At 38.9% G+C, this 16,345-nt stretch overlaps 1 protein-coding gene across 1 annotated transcript in view; it reads left to right on the forward strand.

Moving 5' to 3' along the window:
* rrp8 (ribosomal RNA processing 8) overlaps positions 1–15,666 on the forward strand; it is a 36,486-nt gene extending 20,820 nt beyond the window's left edge. Inside the window, exons 7-8 of the mRNA XM_041272545.1 lie at positions 14,006–14,102; positions 15,359–15,666. Coding sequence (XP_041128479.1) covers positions 14,006–14,102; positions 15,359–15,472 — 211 coding nt within the window. The 3' untranslated portion in view covers positions 15,473–15,666. The remainder of the gene's footprint in view (positions 1–14,005; positions 14,103–15,358) is intronic.
* Positions 15,667–16,345: the final 679 nt, after the last annotated feature.

The following is a 16,345-nucleotide window of genomic DNA, read 5'->3' on the forward strand; positions in this document are numbered from 1 at the left end:
TAGCAAAAAAATATAACAATAAAAAAAATATTCATATTAAATGTACAGTGGCAACTTTATCTGACGTATTCAAAAATTCTGAAAATCAGAGGGATAGTGTTGGCAAATATATAACAATTATTTCAAAAATAGAGATGGTGGGAATTACATGTAGTTGTAAATGTATCTACCCGCTACAAAAATTCTGAAAACAAAAACATGAAATGTATCTGAATTCTGAAAAGAACTCTGAACACAAGTTATTTAGTTCCTTCAGTGTTTAGCAATCTCTCCGCTTGACTCGCACCATGGAAGATTAGATACAGTTTACTGACAGTAACTGAATTCCAGACAAAACGGAAAGGAGAAATCTTATAGGCCATTTTTATTGAAGGAGTATTTTGTACACCATTCACATACTGTAAAGCCATAAAACATTTACAAGCCTTTTATTGTGGTTTCTTTCCTGTAATGGGGGGGGGGAGGGATACTAAATTCTACTAATAATACATACTTTGTATATTACAACAGGTAAGCAATATTTCTGGAGCAAAATAGGGTTTATAGGTGTGATTTCGCCAATATTTTGGTCGCAAATATTTATGGATTTACAGTATTTCGAAAGACACTAAACCCTCCCACACAGGTCCTAAATATTTGGAAACGATTGGTCACTCACAACCTGCAGGGCAATGCCTTTGATATACTTCGGGTTCGGTACAATATTGGGCACCCTGCAGCAATCAATAGCGATCTATTAGTTCTGAAAATAACTGTTGAAAATAAGATCAGGTTTGACAAAAATCGCCCTTCAGGTCTGTTATGTTGTAGCCATAACGAGTTGATCAGATCAAAGCACGATCCGCATTATGATAATACAGACTTTAATTGCTGACTTGACTTCCTGGATTCCAGACTGAACAACACAGATGACTCATATAAGCTAATTCCACTGTTTAAATGACGTGACCAATACGCCATTCACATATTTCTAGAGTTTAAACCCTCCCAAACACTGACATTTTTCAAATGATCGGCTACTCTGTGCCTGCCGGACCGTGCAATATATGGGAGGACGAAGGGGTTGAACTGCTATATGGCATAGAGTTTAAACCAGTGGTGCACAACTCGGGTCATGGATAGCCAGTGTCCCTGCAGGTTTTTATTCCAATTGGATCAATTAAGCTTCTAATAAAGTACTTTAGGGTGCAGCTGGAATAAAAACCTGCAGGGATACCGGCCCTCCAGGACAGAGTTGTGCGCCACTGGTTTAAACGTTAATAAAAATGTACCAAATATATTATCCTTTGTGTTAACAACAGTTTAGTATCTGATAAATGGGACTCAACATTTTGGGCATGTGCGTTTCAGGAACGCATGAACAGAGAAGCTAGCGTGTTACAACTTTGTCTTGAGGTAAATTTTTTTGATATTATAAACCATTTTAAATGGAACACAATTATGCTGAGATGGAAAATAAATGGTAATGTCAAACATTTGCAGTGCAGATTATTTTTTTTTTTTATTGGAGGATAGCCTCATGCAATGTAATATTTTAAAGACCGTGCTTACATTATTTTATTTTGTGCAGTTACCAGGTTATTGTGTTTTTATTTCCGTTAGCTTTTTTCGTACACGTGAGGGATAGGATTACCCGTAATTTATCATACATATGTAATATGTAATGGGGGATATATTCCTGATTGTAAAAATGGGACAGTTGAAGTCTCTCCCGCCTCCCCATTAATTTCAGTACAGTAGGCTGCAGAAAGTAGGTACTTTTAAATCATTCCATAGTGTACAGTTCTTATGTTACAGAACATCTAAACATGGTAAAGCAGGTTATATTGTACGTGTTGAGAGAGCTCTATTCCAAAAAGAACGGGCCCTTTTCCTCCTCTTCTGATTCCAGTGCCATCACAGTAACAGCTGCAAACTGGTCACAAATCTTAATAAATACCTGGATGTGACTGTAAAAATGGTCAAATTTAATGTGTGAGGTCATACTCCCAACAATAAACAAATTCTCACCTTTAAATACTGCTTCACGTTCTAAGGAAGTATTGTGGCTTTTTTTTTTTCTATTTTTTCTATTTTGTCCATGATTTTGGCTTTACTGAGGATGTACTGTGTAGCCTGATCATAGGTGTAATTTACATGGGGGGGCATGTCACTTTTTCAACGACAGGGAAATGCCCCCCTCACATTGCATCAGTACTTTAAACTTTTATTTCTCAATAATGTATTCGTATAATCAGTAGAAAGTTGCCACGGGAACCCAGCGAAAACGGCAATAAACTGAGGCAGCGTTGACGCACATTAGATTAAGTACCGCCAGTCAATCAGTTTCCAGCTTTAGTGTGCTCTAATAGATGGTAGATGCTTGCTGGAACGTCTCGGCACCAACTGTGAATCAAATTTAAAATCAATGAGCTTAAGTACTGGCTTTTTCTTTTTGACTTGCTGTATTTTTAAGCATAGTTCACATCTATTGGACAGTAAATACTAAACAAAGGCACAATTGGTCCAAATAAATTATTATCCACCAAAACCAGCCAATCAATACTTTGCATCTACGAAAGCAACCAGTCCTGTACCTGCAACTGACAAGAGTCACAGACACAGCATCTTTCAACAACAAACAGGATGAGTTAGGAGGCATTTTAGAGTGGTATGTAATGAGAGATTGTATTGGTAGTTCAGACTCTATTTAATGAGAGATTGTATTGGTAGTTCAGACTCTATTTAATGAGAGATTGTATTGGTAGTTCAGCGACAGCGAGTGGAAGCAACAGCGAGTGGGAGAAGTACAGGCGTGGAAAAGTACAGAGCAGTTTTGAAGCAGAAAGGAGAAATTGCATCTTGAATTGCTTTAATCAGAAAACAGAGGACATTGGGGAAACACAGCAGCAGCTCAAAGTCAAACAGCCGCGTGTGTTTTTCTGATAACAAACAAGCTGAAACTCGGAGCAGCTGATTCAAATTCAGCGCCGTTTTGAGACACGGGCGAGGGGAGGAGCCGACAGCACAGCAGAACAACGCAGTTAAACGAGGCAGTCTTCCCAGCGACAGCGAGTGGAAGCAACAGCGAGTGGGAGAAGTACAGGCGTGGAAAAGTACAGAGCAGTTTCGAAGCAGTTTGAAAGCAGGTTGACAGCTGCAGAAGAAACTAAACTTCAAAAAAAAAAACCTCAACATGGTCTTCAAGCCTGTAATCTGTGACACCTGCTTGATGTGGGAAATCCGAGAAAACCCAGCGGAGCTAAACCAAGTGTGCGTAAAGTGCCGCGCGATCCAGGATTTGCATAAACTAGTAAGTATGCTAGAAATGGAGCTGGAAGAAGTGAGACAGCAACAGGATCTTGAGGAACTGGCACACCCACAATTCATGGAAGTCTGCATCACCCCTAACAGACTGAAAGCCACCAGGGAGATAGAAGGTCAGAACAGCTGGGTTCAGTTAGGCAGAAGCAGGGAAAAAAAGAAACTTCGTCAAACACCACCACCAGAAATCAAAACAACCAACAGATTTGAGTCACTTCAGAATTGTGATGAGCAGAACCAACAACAAGAGAATGAAAGGAACAACATCCAGGACCCTATTGACAGTGGTGACCAGACAGCAAAAAGAAGGGAGGTCATGATTGTTGGGGACTCCATATTGAGAAACACAGCAAGTTCAGTTCGCAGTTTGGACCCCCTTACTACAACAGTGTGCTGCCTTCCAGGAGCCTCGGTCAAGCACATCACTGAGAACGTGGACAGGCTCCTAGAACGAACAGGAGACGACCCGGTAGTAGTCGTCCACATCGGTACAAACAACATTGGAAGAGACAGACCAAAATCCCTGCAAAACAAATTCAGAGAGCTAGGAAGGAAATTAAAAGAGAAAACCAAAACTGTGGTATTTTCTGGTATACTACCCGCACCTTGCAAAGGACCATATGGACAGCTGGAAATAATTAATCAAAACGAATGGCTGAAGACGTGGTGCACACGGGAAGGCTTCACCTATCTTGATCATTGGACCACATTCTACAACGAGGACTATCTGTATAGACGGGATGGACTGCATTTAAATAAAAAGGGAACCAGTCTACTCGGAGAAAAGATCCTCGAGCAGGTTCGGAAGCATTTAAACTAGAAAGGAAGGGGGGAGAAATCAACAAAAAAACAGAAGGGAGACCGCATCAAAACAAGAACAACAACTCAGGTAAGACAACCATTAAATGTATTTATCTAAATGCTAGAAGTATCAGAAACAAAATTCTAGAACTTGAAGCTACTGCACTAACAGGTAACTATGATGTGATAGGTGTTACAGAAACGTGGTTATCTGAGAGTGATGGGGACGAATATAATATTTGTGGGTATACACTGTATAGGAAAGACAGGCAGGACAGAAGAGGAGGAGGGGTAGCGCTATACATAAGAAACAGTCTTGAAGCCCAGGTGTTAAACCTGGACAAAGAAAATAAAACCGAATCAATATGGGTCAGAATAACAGACAAAAATTCAAAAGGCATAATAATAGGAGCATGCTATAGACCGCCAGATTCAGACGGTGAGCAAAATAATCTGTTATACAATGACATTAGAAATGTGTGTAGCAAAGGAGAAGCCATACTAATGGGGGATTTCAACTTCCCCCAAATAAAATGGGAAAACCCGGTGGGTAGCGCGAAGGATGAAATAGAAATGGTGGAAATGACAAATGACTGCTTCCTAACACAATTTGTGAAGGCACCCACTAGAGGGGAGGCATGCCTTGATTTAGTCTTTTCAAATAACGAAGATAGAATAACTAAAACAGAGGTCAGAGAACCACTGGCAAACTCAGACCATAACATGGTCTCATTTGAAGTGTTTTTTAAATCCCCAAAAGTAAAGACTAAAGTTAAGGTTTACAATTTTAGAAAAGCAAACTATGAAGGCATGAAACAGAGACTAACAGAAGTAGATTGGAGTAAAATAGAGAAAACACCCACAGAAGAAGGATGGTTGTTCTTCAAAAATGTAGTACTAGAGGCGCAAAACAATTACATCCCTAAAGTAGACAAATCTAAATGTAAAACTAAATTGCCAAAATGGTTTAATAGATCAATTAAAAAAAATATTCAGCGAAAAAAGGCACTTTACAGAGCATTAAAAAAGGACCAAAAAGAAAGTACGCAGAAAGAGTACACGGAACTGCAAACGCAAGTCAAAAAGGAAGTTAGAAAGGCCAAGAGAGAAATAGAAATGAACATTGCTAAGGGAGCTAAAACCAATTCCAAAATGTTTTTCCAATATTACAACAGCAAGAGAACATTCAAAGAGGAGATTAAATGTTTAAGAGATACAAATGGCAAAATCGTAGAGGAAGAAAAAAAAATAGCAAATATGTTAAATGATTACTTTTCACAAGTTTTTACAAAGGAAGATACTGACAACATGCCCCACATGTCATCCAGTTCCTATCCAGTTTTAAATAACTTTAGCATAACTGAGGCAGAAGTGTTAAAGGGACTAGGAGCTCTTAAAATAAACAAATCCCCTGGGCCGGATGAGATCCTCCCAGTAGTACTCAAAGAAATGAAAGAAGTAATTTACAAACCGCTAACCAAGATCATGCAACAGTCTCTTGACACAGGGGTGGTACCGACAGACTGGAAAATTGCAAACGTAATACCGATCCACAAAAAGGGAAACAAAACTGAACCAGGTAACTACAGACCAGTAAGCCTGACTTCTATTATATGCAAACTTATGGAAACTATAATAAGATCCAAAATGGAAAATTACCTATATGGTAACAGGGTACTGGGAGACAGTCAACATGGTTTTAGGAAAGGGAGATCGTGTCTAACTAACTTGCTTGATTTTTTTGAGGATGCAACATCGATAATGGATAATTGCAAAGCATATGACATGGTTTATTTAGATTTCCAGAAAGCTTTTGACAAAGTCCCGCACAAAAGATTAATTCTCAAACTGAACGCAGTTGGGATTCAAGGAAACACATGTACATGGATTAGGGAGTGGTTAACATGTAGAAAACAGAAAGTACTGATTAGAGGAAAAACCTCAGAATGGAGTGTGGTAACCAGCGGTGTACCACAGGGATCAGTATTAGGTCCTCTGCTATTCCTAATCTACATTAATGATTTAGATTCTGGTATAGTAAGCAAACTTGTTAAATTTGCAGACGACACAAAAGTAGGAGGAGTGGCAAACACTGTTGCAGCAGCAAAGGTCATTCAAAATGATCTAGACAAGATTCAGAACTGGGCAGACACATGGCAAATGACATTTAATAGAGAAAAGTGTAAGGTACTGCACGCAGGAAATAAAAATGTACATTATAAATATCATATGGGAGATATTGAAATTGGAGAAGGAATCTATGAAAAAGACCTAGGAGTTTTTGTTGACTCAGAAATGTCTTCATCTAGGCAATGTGGGGAAGCTATAAAAAAGGCTAACAAGATGCTCGGATACATTGTGAAAAGTGTTGAATTTAAATCAAGGGAAGTAATGTTAAAACTGTACAATGCACTTGTAAGACCTCATCTTGAATATTGTGTTCAGTTCTGGTCACCTCGCTATAAAAAAGATATTGCTGCTCTAGAAAGAGTGCAAAGAAGAGCGACCAGAATTATTCCGGGCTTAAAAGGCATGTCATATGCAGACAGGCTAAAAGAATTGAATCTGTTTAGTCTTGAACAAAGAAGACTACGTGGCGACCTAATTCAAGCATTCAAAATTCTAAAAGGTATTGACAGTGTCGACCCAAGGGACTTTTTCAGCCTGAAAAAAGAAACAAGGACCATGGGTCACAAATGGAGTTTAGAAAAAGGGGCATTCAGAACAGAAAATAGGAGGCACTTTTTTACACAGAGAATTGTGAGGGTCTGGAATCAACTCCCCAGTAATGTTGTTGAAGCTGACACCCTGGGATCCTTCAAGAAGCTGCTTGATGAGATTTTGGGATCAATAAGCTACTAACAACCAAACGAGCAAGATGGGCCGAATGGCCTCCTCTCGTTTGTAAACTTTCTTATGTTCTAATGAGAGATTGTGTTGGTAGTTCAGACTCTATTTAATGAGGATTGTGTTGGTAGTTCAGACTCTATTTAATGAGAGATTGTGTTGGTAGTTCAGACTCTATTTAATGAGAGATTGTGTTGGTAGTTCAGACTCTATTTAATGAGAGATTGTATTGGTAGTTCAGACTCTATTTAATGAGAGATTGTATTGGTAGTTCAGACTCTATTTAATGAGAGATTGTGTTGGTAGTTCAGACTCTATTTAATGAGAGATTGTGTTGGTAGTTCAGACTCTATTTAATGAGAGATTGTGTTGGTAGTTCAGATTCCATCGTACACGGACTGTCCAGTAATTGCTCCGTTCATTCCTCAGGCAACGTCCAGATTATTAAATAGGGGTTTTAAACCCTAACAAGTTAATACAAGATAAAAATAGATTTACTAAATAAAAACGTTTTTCTCTATGTATGTCAACCTTAATCGGGACTATTTTCTTAGAGCGTCTTTACTCAGCAGAAACGTACCCGACGAATCAGTACAAGTTTAAGGTAAATCTAGGTTTTTAATGTGTTTGTTTTCTTTATAAAAAAAAAAAAAAAAAATGGTAAAAATAATTTTCTAATAGCGACAGTGCCCTTTCGATGAGGGCTCAACCATGTGATAGCTGACCTCACCTTCGGCTCGGGACACAACTCCTGTCGCGGTCAGCTAGTACACGGTAGAGCCATCATCGACAACAGTGCAGTCTTGATCCTCCAGCCGTGCAGCTCCAGCAGTGCAGCCATGCATGCGCAGCTTTTAATAGACATATACACGTTCATTATACTGCCGAAGACAAGCTTCTTCATCTGAACACCCCAATCGCATGATCACATCGTACCTATGTGACTGGGTTCAGATAATAGTGATGAGGATTATTTAAACCGGTGGTCCTCAAAGTAATTTTGGCACGGGCATAAATTGATCTTACTGGGCTGTTTTGCGGGCACTTTGACTATTGCATATGACTAATAGAGTTTTAGCAGGAGTTATTCTTGGCTCACTCTGATAAGGCCATGTCTCAGGCAGTAATTGTGCATACTGCGCTTATTCTTTAAATGATTTCTATAAAATATACAATGCAAATATTTTTAATAGCATGTTTACACAGATAACCATTAATAAACTAAAATAAGAGGATAGATAGCTTCTTGCTTTGTTCCAGTTTGGCAAATTTGTCAACACTACTCTTTTAAAGATCGCTCATCTTCAGTACAATTCTTCAGAGAAAGTGGATTTGTAACTAAATATACTACGGTGTTTTTCTTGTCTGGTGAAATAAAAAGAGATAGAAAATGAAATTCCAAACACTGAAATGTATTTTTCTCAATAAGTCTGTGAAATTCAGTGCTTACCCGGCATATTAACACCCACCTCTGCTCACGAATAATTGGACATCTGTCAGATCTTTCACTTTCCCTTTGGCTATTCACTCGCTTTCCATTTTCATGTAGAATACCGTGAACGACCTCTGCTTGCTTATGATTGGACAGCTGTGTAAAACTAGGCAGATATTTGACTCTCCTATTGGTTAAACTTACTGTCAGTACCTGCAACTGAAATAGACAGTTTGTCCCACCGAGCTAACTTATGATTGGGCTACTGCAGAGAGAATTCAGATATTTAATTGGTTGATTGCATCACAGAAGCCCTTGAGGAAAAAAAAAAATGTTGCATACGTGCAAGCACAGCATAAGCGAGCAGCACTGTCAACAGACTGCTGAGGCTCTTTTGTTGGAAAACATGTTTAAAGCTTTCTTTATTTTCCCACGCTACGACCTGCCAGAAATGTGTTCACAACCCATAATTTAAGAACAGCTGCCACGGGCACGATGGCCTCGGGCACCACTTTGAGGACCACTGATTTAAACCAATGTGTAGGAGCTCCCCAGGAGCAGATCTTGAATATATTTATTTGAAAAAAAAACACGAATATTATGACTTGATTTGATTAAACCATGATTATTTAGAACATAAAGTTTACAAACGAGAGGAGGCCATTCGGTCCATCTTGCTCGTTTGGTTGTTAGTAGCTTATTGATCCCAGAATCTCATCAGTCAGCTTCCTGAAGGATCCCACGGTGTCAGCTTCAACATTATTACAGGGGAGTTGATTCCAGACCCTCACCATTCCATATTAAATCTATATTTAATAGATTGGTTGAAAACATTATTATTACAGACATTTAGCAGACGAATAATGATGTCTATTACAGCCTGCGCACGCATGACTGCACGGCTTTGGATCCAGGCTGCAGAGATACCACTGTCCTCATCGATGGGCACTGTCGCTTAAATGTATTATCGAGAGTCTCAAGCACAGATTCACACTTTTGGGGGGAGGGGTATGTTGTGGTTAAAGAAATGGGCTTGTAACCAGCAGGTCCCGGGTTCAAACCCCAGCTCAGCCACTGACTCATTGTGTGACCCTGAGTAAGTCACTTCACCTCCTTGTGCTCAGTCTTTCAGGTGAGATGTTGTAAGTGACTCTGCAGCTGATGCATTTTTATATATATATATATTTTTTTTTAAGCAGGCTTTAATTGCTTTTACCCCTCTCATATCAGAAAGTGAATTTAGATGCATGTTTTGAGAACATCATCTTTTTAATGTTGCCTTCATGTATCTGTACACCACACATTTTTAAACTTTATGTACATTTCACATAAAAATGTATTTTAATACAACTCCTGCAGTTTACAGGTACAGTGTTGTACTTTGATGTGAAAACATGGCGATTTAGTGGAGGGGGGTTAAAAAATCTGTGATCGCTTTACTGTGCGTCAATAAGGAATTACTCAGGTAAATCAGGTTTGTGGCTGAAAAAAATGGCCAAAGAGAGGGATAGGGTGAATCTCATTTACTCGTGTAAATGACAAAACACACAGGAAAATCCATGACCAGTTTCACATGGAAACCCGCATTTCACGTGTAAATGTTAATGAGCACGTTTATCTTTAACTGTAAATATTGCAAGGGAACAGGTGAGTTGTTACTGTGGATTCCAAGATGGCAGAAAGTAGTGGATGAAGGGCAATGTTATGGTTTGCAGTGGTGTGGTTCAACTTAATGATTTTGCTGGCGGCTGTTTTTTTTTTATTGTTTTTTTGCTGTGTCTGGTCTGTCATGTTGTATATCTCTTGTGGGTTTACAGTTCTGTATAAAACCCCTTACCATGAACTGTGTTATGTTATTGAGAATACCCTTGTTGCTTAAATGTCTAACTGAGTTAATTCCTGTCCCCCTTTTTTTTTTTTTTCACGGCTATGTCCAAAGACAACACGTGTCTGCCCTCTACGTTTGTAAATATAGTTGGTGAACTGAATATCATGTACCACCTTTATCGCCCAAAAACGGACAACATCCAACAAATTGTTGATGCTCTCAGAGAACTGACCAAATAAAATTGCAAATGAACGTATTGACTGTGTTTTATTTGTTTGCATCATTTTAATACTTAACAGTAAATCCAACACATCTTAAAAGAAAGGAGAGCATCTCTGACAGCACGAGACTCCTCAGATCGCTGCTGTCCAATTGAAACTGGCAGCTGAGGTAACCTTCTTATAAGCAACATTGGGCTTGTTTTTGAGAGTCGCTGGTTGGAACTTGCATAAACACCCATACTCTAACATGGGTTCGCTTGTTTTGGGCTTGTTTATTTTCTTGTGAGACTTGACACTGGTAACCTTCCCGGTCTGTCTCACAGGCAGCCACTGATTCCTGAACACCTAATTTTGCTGGTGACGAGTGGAGAACACAGCAGGCAGTGGCAATTTTGGAAACTAACTAATGCAGCACTTCAGTCCGTTTCATCAGTATTCACCACCTCCCTTTCAAGTGCCCACTACCCGTATTTGCCCAAGCATGGTGTTGAACGCTTCCTCAGCAGCTGTCAGCCATCTGGATGGTAGGGTTTCTAAATCAAAGCCAGGGTAGTACACACAGGATCACCTGATCCCCTGGTGCATTGCCTGAATGAAATGGATAGATATATAACGTCTCAGCTAGTTTTCAGCTATGAAGATCTGCAGTACCTATTGGTCAGTTTAATTTTATAACTGTTTATTTTTAATGAAAGTCGCAAGGTAAATTTTAGTTGAAACAGTATTCACTGCTAACGACATACCACCCCACTAATGACATTAGAAAAACAATTTGGGCAAGAGCAGTAAAACACATTATTAACCAGCCAGGCACACGGTATTTAGCTTTATTACAGCAGCTTAGATTCACTCGTGTACCAGTTCTCTGGGCATGGAAACCACATTTTCACAGAAGTTCACTAGTAATCTTCAAAAACAGCACGAGTACTTTACACATAGCTAATTTACATATCAACCCCCACCTTTCCCATTCATTTGCATGGCGTCGGATGAAAAGCCTGGTTTACTTAAGTAAAATAAAGTGAGCGAATGAAAACCCAAAAAAGCATTTTACGAGACATTTTTCTTGTGTACCGTGAAAGTATTTGCCCCCTGTCTGATTTTCTGCATTTTTGCATATTTTTGACACTGAATGCTATCAGATCTTCAACCAAAATCTAGGACCCTGAGTGAACAAATAACACAATTTTGGTACTTACTGCATTTATTTATTAAAATTATCGAACACCCAATGCCCCCGTGTGAAAAAGTAATCTTCCCCTCAGACTCAGTAACTGGTTACGCCACCTTTAACAGCAATAACTGCAACCAAATGCTTCCTGTAGTTATTGATCACGGCGCCGTGGAGGAATTTTGGCCCACTCCTTCATTCAGAACTGCTTCAACTCAGTGACATTTGTGGGTTTTCGTGCATAAACTGCTCATTTCAGGTCCTGCCACAACATCAGTGGGGTTTAGGTCTGGACTTTGACTAGGCCATTCCAAAACTTTTAAATTTCTTGTTGTTCATCCATTCTGATGTAGACTTGCTTGTGTGTTTCGGATCATTGTCTGGCTGCATGACCAAGCTGCTGTTCAGCTTCAGTTCACAGACAGATGGCCTGACATTCTCCTGTAGAATTCTCTGATACAGAGGAGAATTAATCGTTCCTTCAATGTTGGCAAGTCGTCCAGGTCCTGAAGCAGCAAAGCATCCCCAAATCATGACACTACCACCACCGTGCTTGACCGTTGGTATGAGGTTCTTGATATGGAATGCAGCGTTTGGTTTTCGCCAGACATAACGGGGCCCATGTTGGCCAAAACGTTCCAATTTTGACTGATCTGTCCATAGAGCATTGTTCCAGAACTGTTGAGGATCATCCAGGTGCTTTTTGGCAAACTTGACACGAGCATTTATGTTCTTCTTAGTGAGCAGTGGTGCCATGAATCCCATTTGCCCAGTGTCTTTCTGATGTTGGAGTCATGAACACTGACCTTAGCCAAGGCGAGAGAGGCCTGCAGATCCCTGGATGTTGTTGAAGGGTTCTTTGTAACTTCCTGGATGATTCTACGCCTTGCTCTTGGAGAAATTTTGGCAGGATGGCCACTCCAGGTCTTTAGGAATTTCTTTTTATCGTGGCATGATGTGTCTAGAACCTGTGTGCTGACAACTTCACTCTGATGGTAAAGACCAAAGTTAGTCAGAAAGTATTCAAACAGCTGACCCTAATTATCTCTTTAATTGGGTTGGGTTAACTAAGGGGGGGGATAACTTTTTCACACCTGAAGATTCCATGTTTGATTACCTTGCACACCAAACAAATGAAAGGAGCACCAAACTTTATTTTTTCTGTCAGACTCGTTCTGTATACTACTACAACCCACAAAGATCTGACCAAATTCAGTGAAAAATGTGCAAAAATGAAGAAAATGAAATGGGACAAATACTTTTTTCACAGCACTGTACAAAAAAAAAAACTTGCATGGAAACCCCATGAATGATACAATGTGGTTACATTGTTACAAGTCGGTGTAGGAATACATGGCCCAACATCAGTGAAATATATCAGATAATGTTATTACAGGACACCGGGACCTATAGTAAAATTTAAAACTCAAGCGTCCTGTGTCTTTTTACACCATGTCAGTGTTATGTTAGAATTGATATAAGCATTTCCAGGATAAAGTTTTTCCTGAAAGCAATACCAGCCTTTGCAATAAACTGATATAGTAAAATTGGTATGATCTGTCCTGAGATACTACAGTTCAGTAAAATGCTACAGTTGACAATAACTAAGGCTACTGTTTTGTCACGGAGGTCACGGAAAATTGTGAATTTGAAGAAGTGTGAAATCTTGGGACTGGGTGTATAAAACACATTTGATTAGGCACTTTCTTTATTTCCTTTAAAAATGCAATATATCATGCACTGAAAATACAAATCTGAGTATCTGTAAATTGTTTGGTTTGCAGCATTTACATGTAGATCAGCGTATGAGATTTGTATATTGTAGCCGAGCAAGCATTTAAATGAACCCAAATTGGATGTCACTGTAAACTCGGCTGTGATCTTCACATACATACATACAACGCTTCTTAATTTTATTTTTTGAAATGAATGGGATTGCATCTTCAAAAAATATTTAATTAACCCTTTGCGGTCCTATGTCTGACATTTAAATTTTTTCCTTTCCAGTCCGATATCATCAAAAAGACGTCACACGCAGGTCTCTGGTCGTTTTTTCTCTGGAAAAAACCTAGAAAAGCTTTCAATGGTTGACGGAAGCCGAAAAAAAACAATTAAAATCGTGCTTTAAACCAAATCCTATAATGTTAATATTATATCAGTAGAGCACAAGCGAGGTATCCAAAACTGAAAGTAAGCTTAAGCAAGGTATTGAGATTTTGACATAGAAAAAAAAAAAATGCATATTTTACCAGCTATATCAGAGCTTTGGCAGAGGTTTACTTATAGGTGAAAAAAAATGTAATAATGAAATGTATTGATTGTCGTATAATTTAATCAATTTGGTTTTCTCTTTGACTAAGACTAAATCATTTTTTTTTTTGTTTGTTTTTTTTCTCTTGCAGGGGTTTGCTGAAGATTGCTGAGGTAGCCAGCAGGTTTGAGAATGTTCGCAACTTCATCAGCGCTCTGGCATCATTGGGGTTCAAGCTAGTTAGTAAGGTAAATAGTGTTACACATTTTAAGGGGCTATTAAAAAAATATATAAATTTAATTTGAAGCTACCATCTAAAAAATGCAAAAGGGGCAAAATGGCAACAAGGCTGTGCCCTTGTGCGTGTGACACTTTATCCCCTCGGGTGGGGTCTTCGTGCCTCCGCAGAGGGGGCCCTGTCGAGCAGCTTTGACAAGTTGCTGGGGCAATTTGGGCTACAGGGAGATATATCACAGTCGGTAATGGATAGCATTTCATAAGAACATAAGAAAGTTTACAAACGTTTGATTGTTGGTAGCTTATTGATCCCAGAATCTCATCAAGCAGCTTCTTGAAGGATCCCAGGGTGTCAGCTTCAACAACATTACTGGGGAGTTGATTCCAGACCCTCACGATTATCTGTGTAAAAAAGTGCCTCCTATTTTCTGTTCTGAATGCCCCTCTGTCTAATCTCCATTTGTGACCCCTGGTCCTTGTTTCTTTTTTCAGGCTGAAAAAGTCCCTTGGGTCGACATTGTCAATACCTTTTAGAATTCTGAATGCTTGAATTAGTTCGCTGCGTAGTCGTCTTTGTTCAAGACTGAACAGATTCAATTCTTTTAGCCTGTCTGCATATGACATGCCTTTTAAACCCGGAATAATACTGGTCGCTCTTCTTTTCACTCTTTCTAGAGCAGCAATATCCTTTTTGTAGCGAGGTGACCAGAACACAATATTCAAGATGAGGTCTTACTAATGCATTGTACTGTTTTAATATTACCTTCTTTGATTTAAATTCAACACTTTTCACAATGTATCGTAGCATCTTGTTGGCCTTTTTTATAGCTTCCCCACATTGTCTAGATGAAGACATTTGAGTCAACAAAAACTCCTAGTCCTTCTTTAATTTCAGTTCTCCTATATGATATTTAGAATGCATATTTTTATTTCCAACTTTAACAAGTTTGTTTGAAAGGGAATATTATAATAACAATCTTTTCCACTCGAAATTCTCAATCAGTGGTATAAATCTGGTTTAAAAAAAAAAAAAAACACTCTTTTGTGGCCTATTGAAAATCATGTGTCATGTGTTTTCTAGTGCCAAGGAAAAGTGCATTTTTACCCCTCCAGATCCAGTCTACCAGTGTGTTTAGGCTTTAGAGTTACATTTGTATTTGAAAATGTTTCAGGGGAGTGCATTTTGAAAGCTCATTATGTATTTAAAAGGATACAGCATTTGTAGAAGTTGTTTTTTAACTTCCCTCATGTCTGGTTTTCTCTTCAGGACACAGAAAACAGTCACTTCTACACCTTTGAGTTCATCAAGGCCGGGAGCCCTCGAGGGACAGGCAGGCAGACTGGGCTGGATCTAAAGCCCTGCGTCTACAAGAAGCGCTGAGGAAAGGAAAGCCAGATAAATCGGTGATAGCAAACCACAAACATGGAGTTAGGAGAGGAGCATGTGGACAACAAGCAGCAAACTGTGTTTGCAGGGGAGCATGTGAGAAAGCCTGTTCTAAATCTGAAAGCGAAAGCAGACTATCAGCAAAAAAAAAAAACATACAAATAAAATAGAGGGGGAGGGGGGGTTATTGATTCCTTTGCTGCAAATCTCAATAAACAGATTATACTAAAATTCTGCCGACTGCTGCCTGCTTCAGTTCTTCTCTAAATATCTTTTTTGTTTAGCAACATCATGTATATTTTGGAATGTCGAGGTAGGGATTTTGTGATGAAACTCCTTTTTATAGGGTTTGTGAAATGCATTTTGGTGCAGCATCATGCATATGTAGAAACATAACAGGTTATTAAGATTCAGAATGTCTAGAGGCCAGCTGGCCTAGTCTGTATGACAACCTTAGCCTTTTTGTTCTTTGTGTTTTAAATTTATTTATAATTGTACTGATTCTGCAAAATTGTAATAAGATTTGACTTCCTAATTCAGTGTAGTTATTGTGAGCAGTGAGAGATATTGTAAGTTTGAAAAAAACTTCACGGTTAAGAGCAGCGTTCCCTCTAAGCTTTTTTGATACAGAGAAACTTGCCATTTTGACTAAGTGTAAATTATCAGTGAGAAACCCTTCGGCCACGCATTAACCCTTTTAATATATTTTTGTTGCATTATACAATTTTGAAATAATGTTCCAACACAAGTACCTCAACAATTTACTTTAAATTTAAACAAGACATTTATTGTGGCTCTGCCTCTGATTTTGAATCATCCTCTGATCCTATGCAGCCCTGTCGGTTGTTATCATAGATATAGACTGCA

This window comes from Polyodon spathula, chromosome 15, assembly GCF_017654505.1.
Source record: "Polyodon spathula isolate WHYD16114869_AA chromosome 15, ASM1765450v1, whole genome shotgun sequence".
NCBI lineage: Eukaryota > Metazoa > Chordata > Actinopteri > Acipenseriformes > Polyodontidae > Polyodon > Polyodon spathula.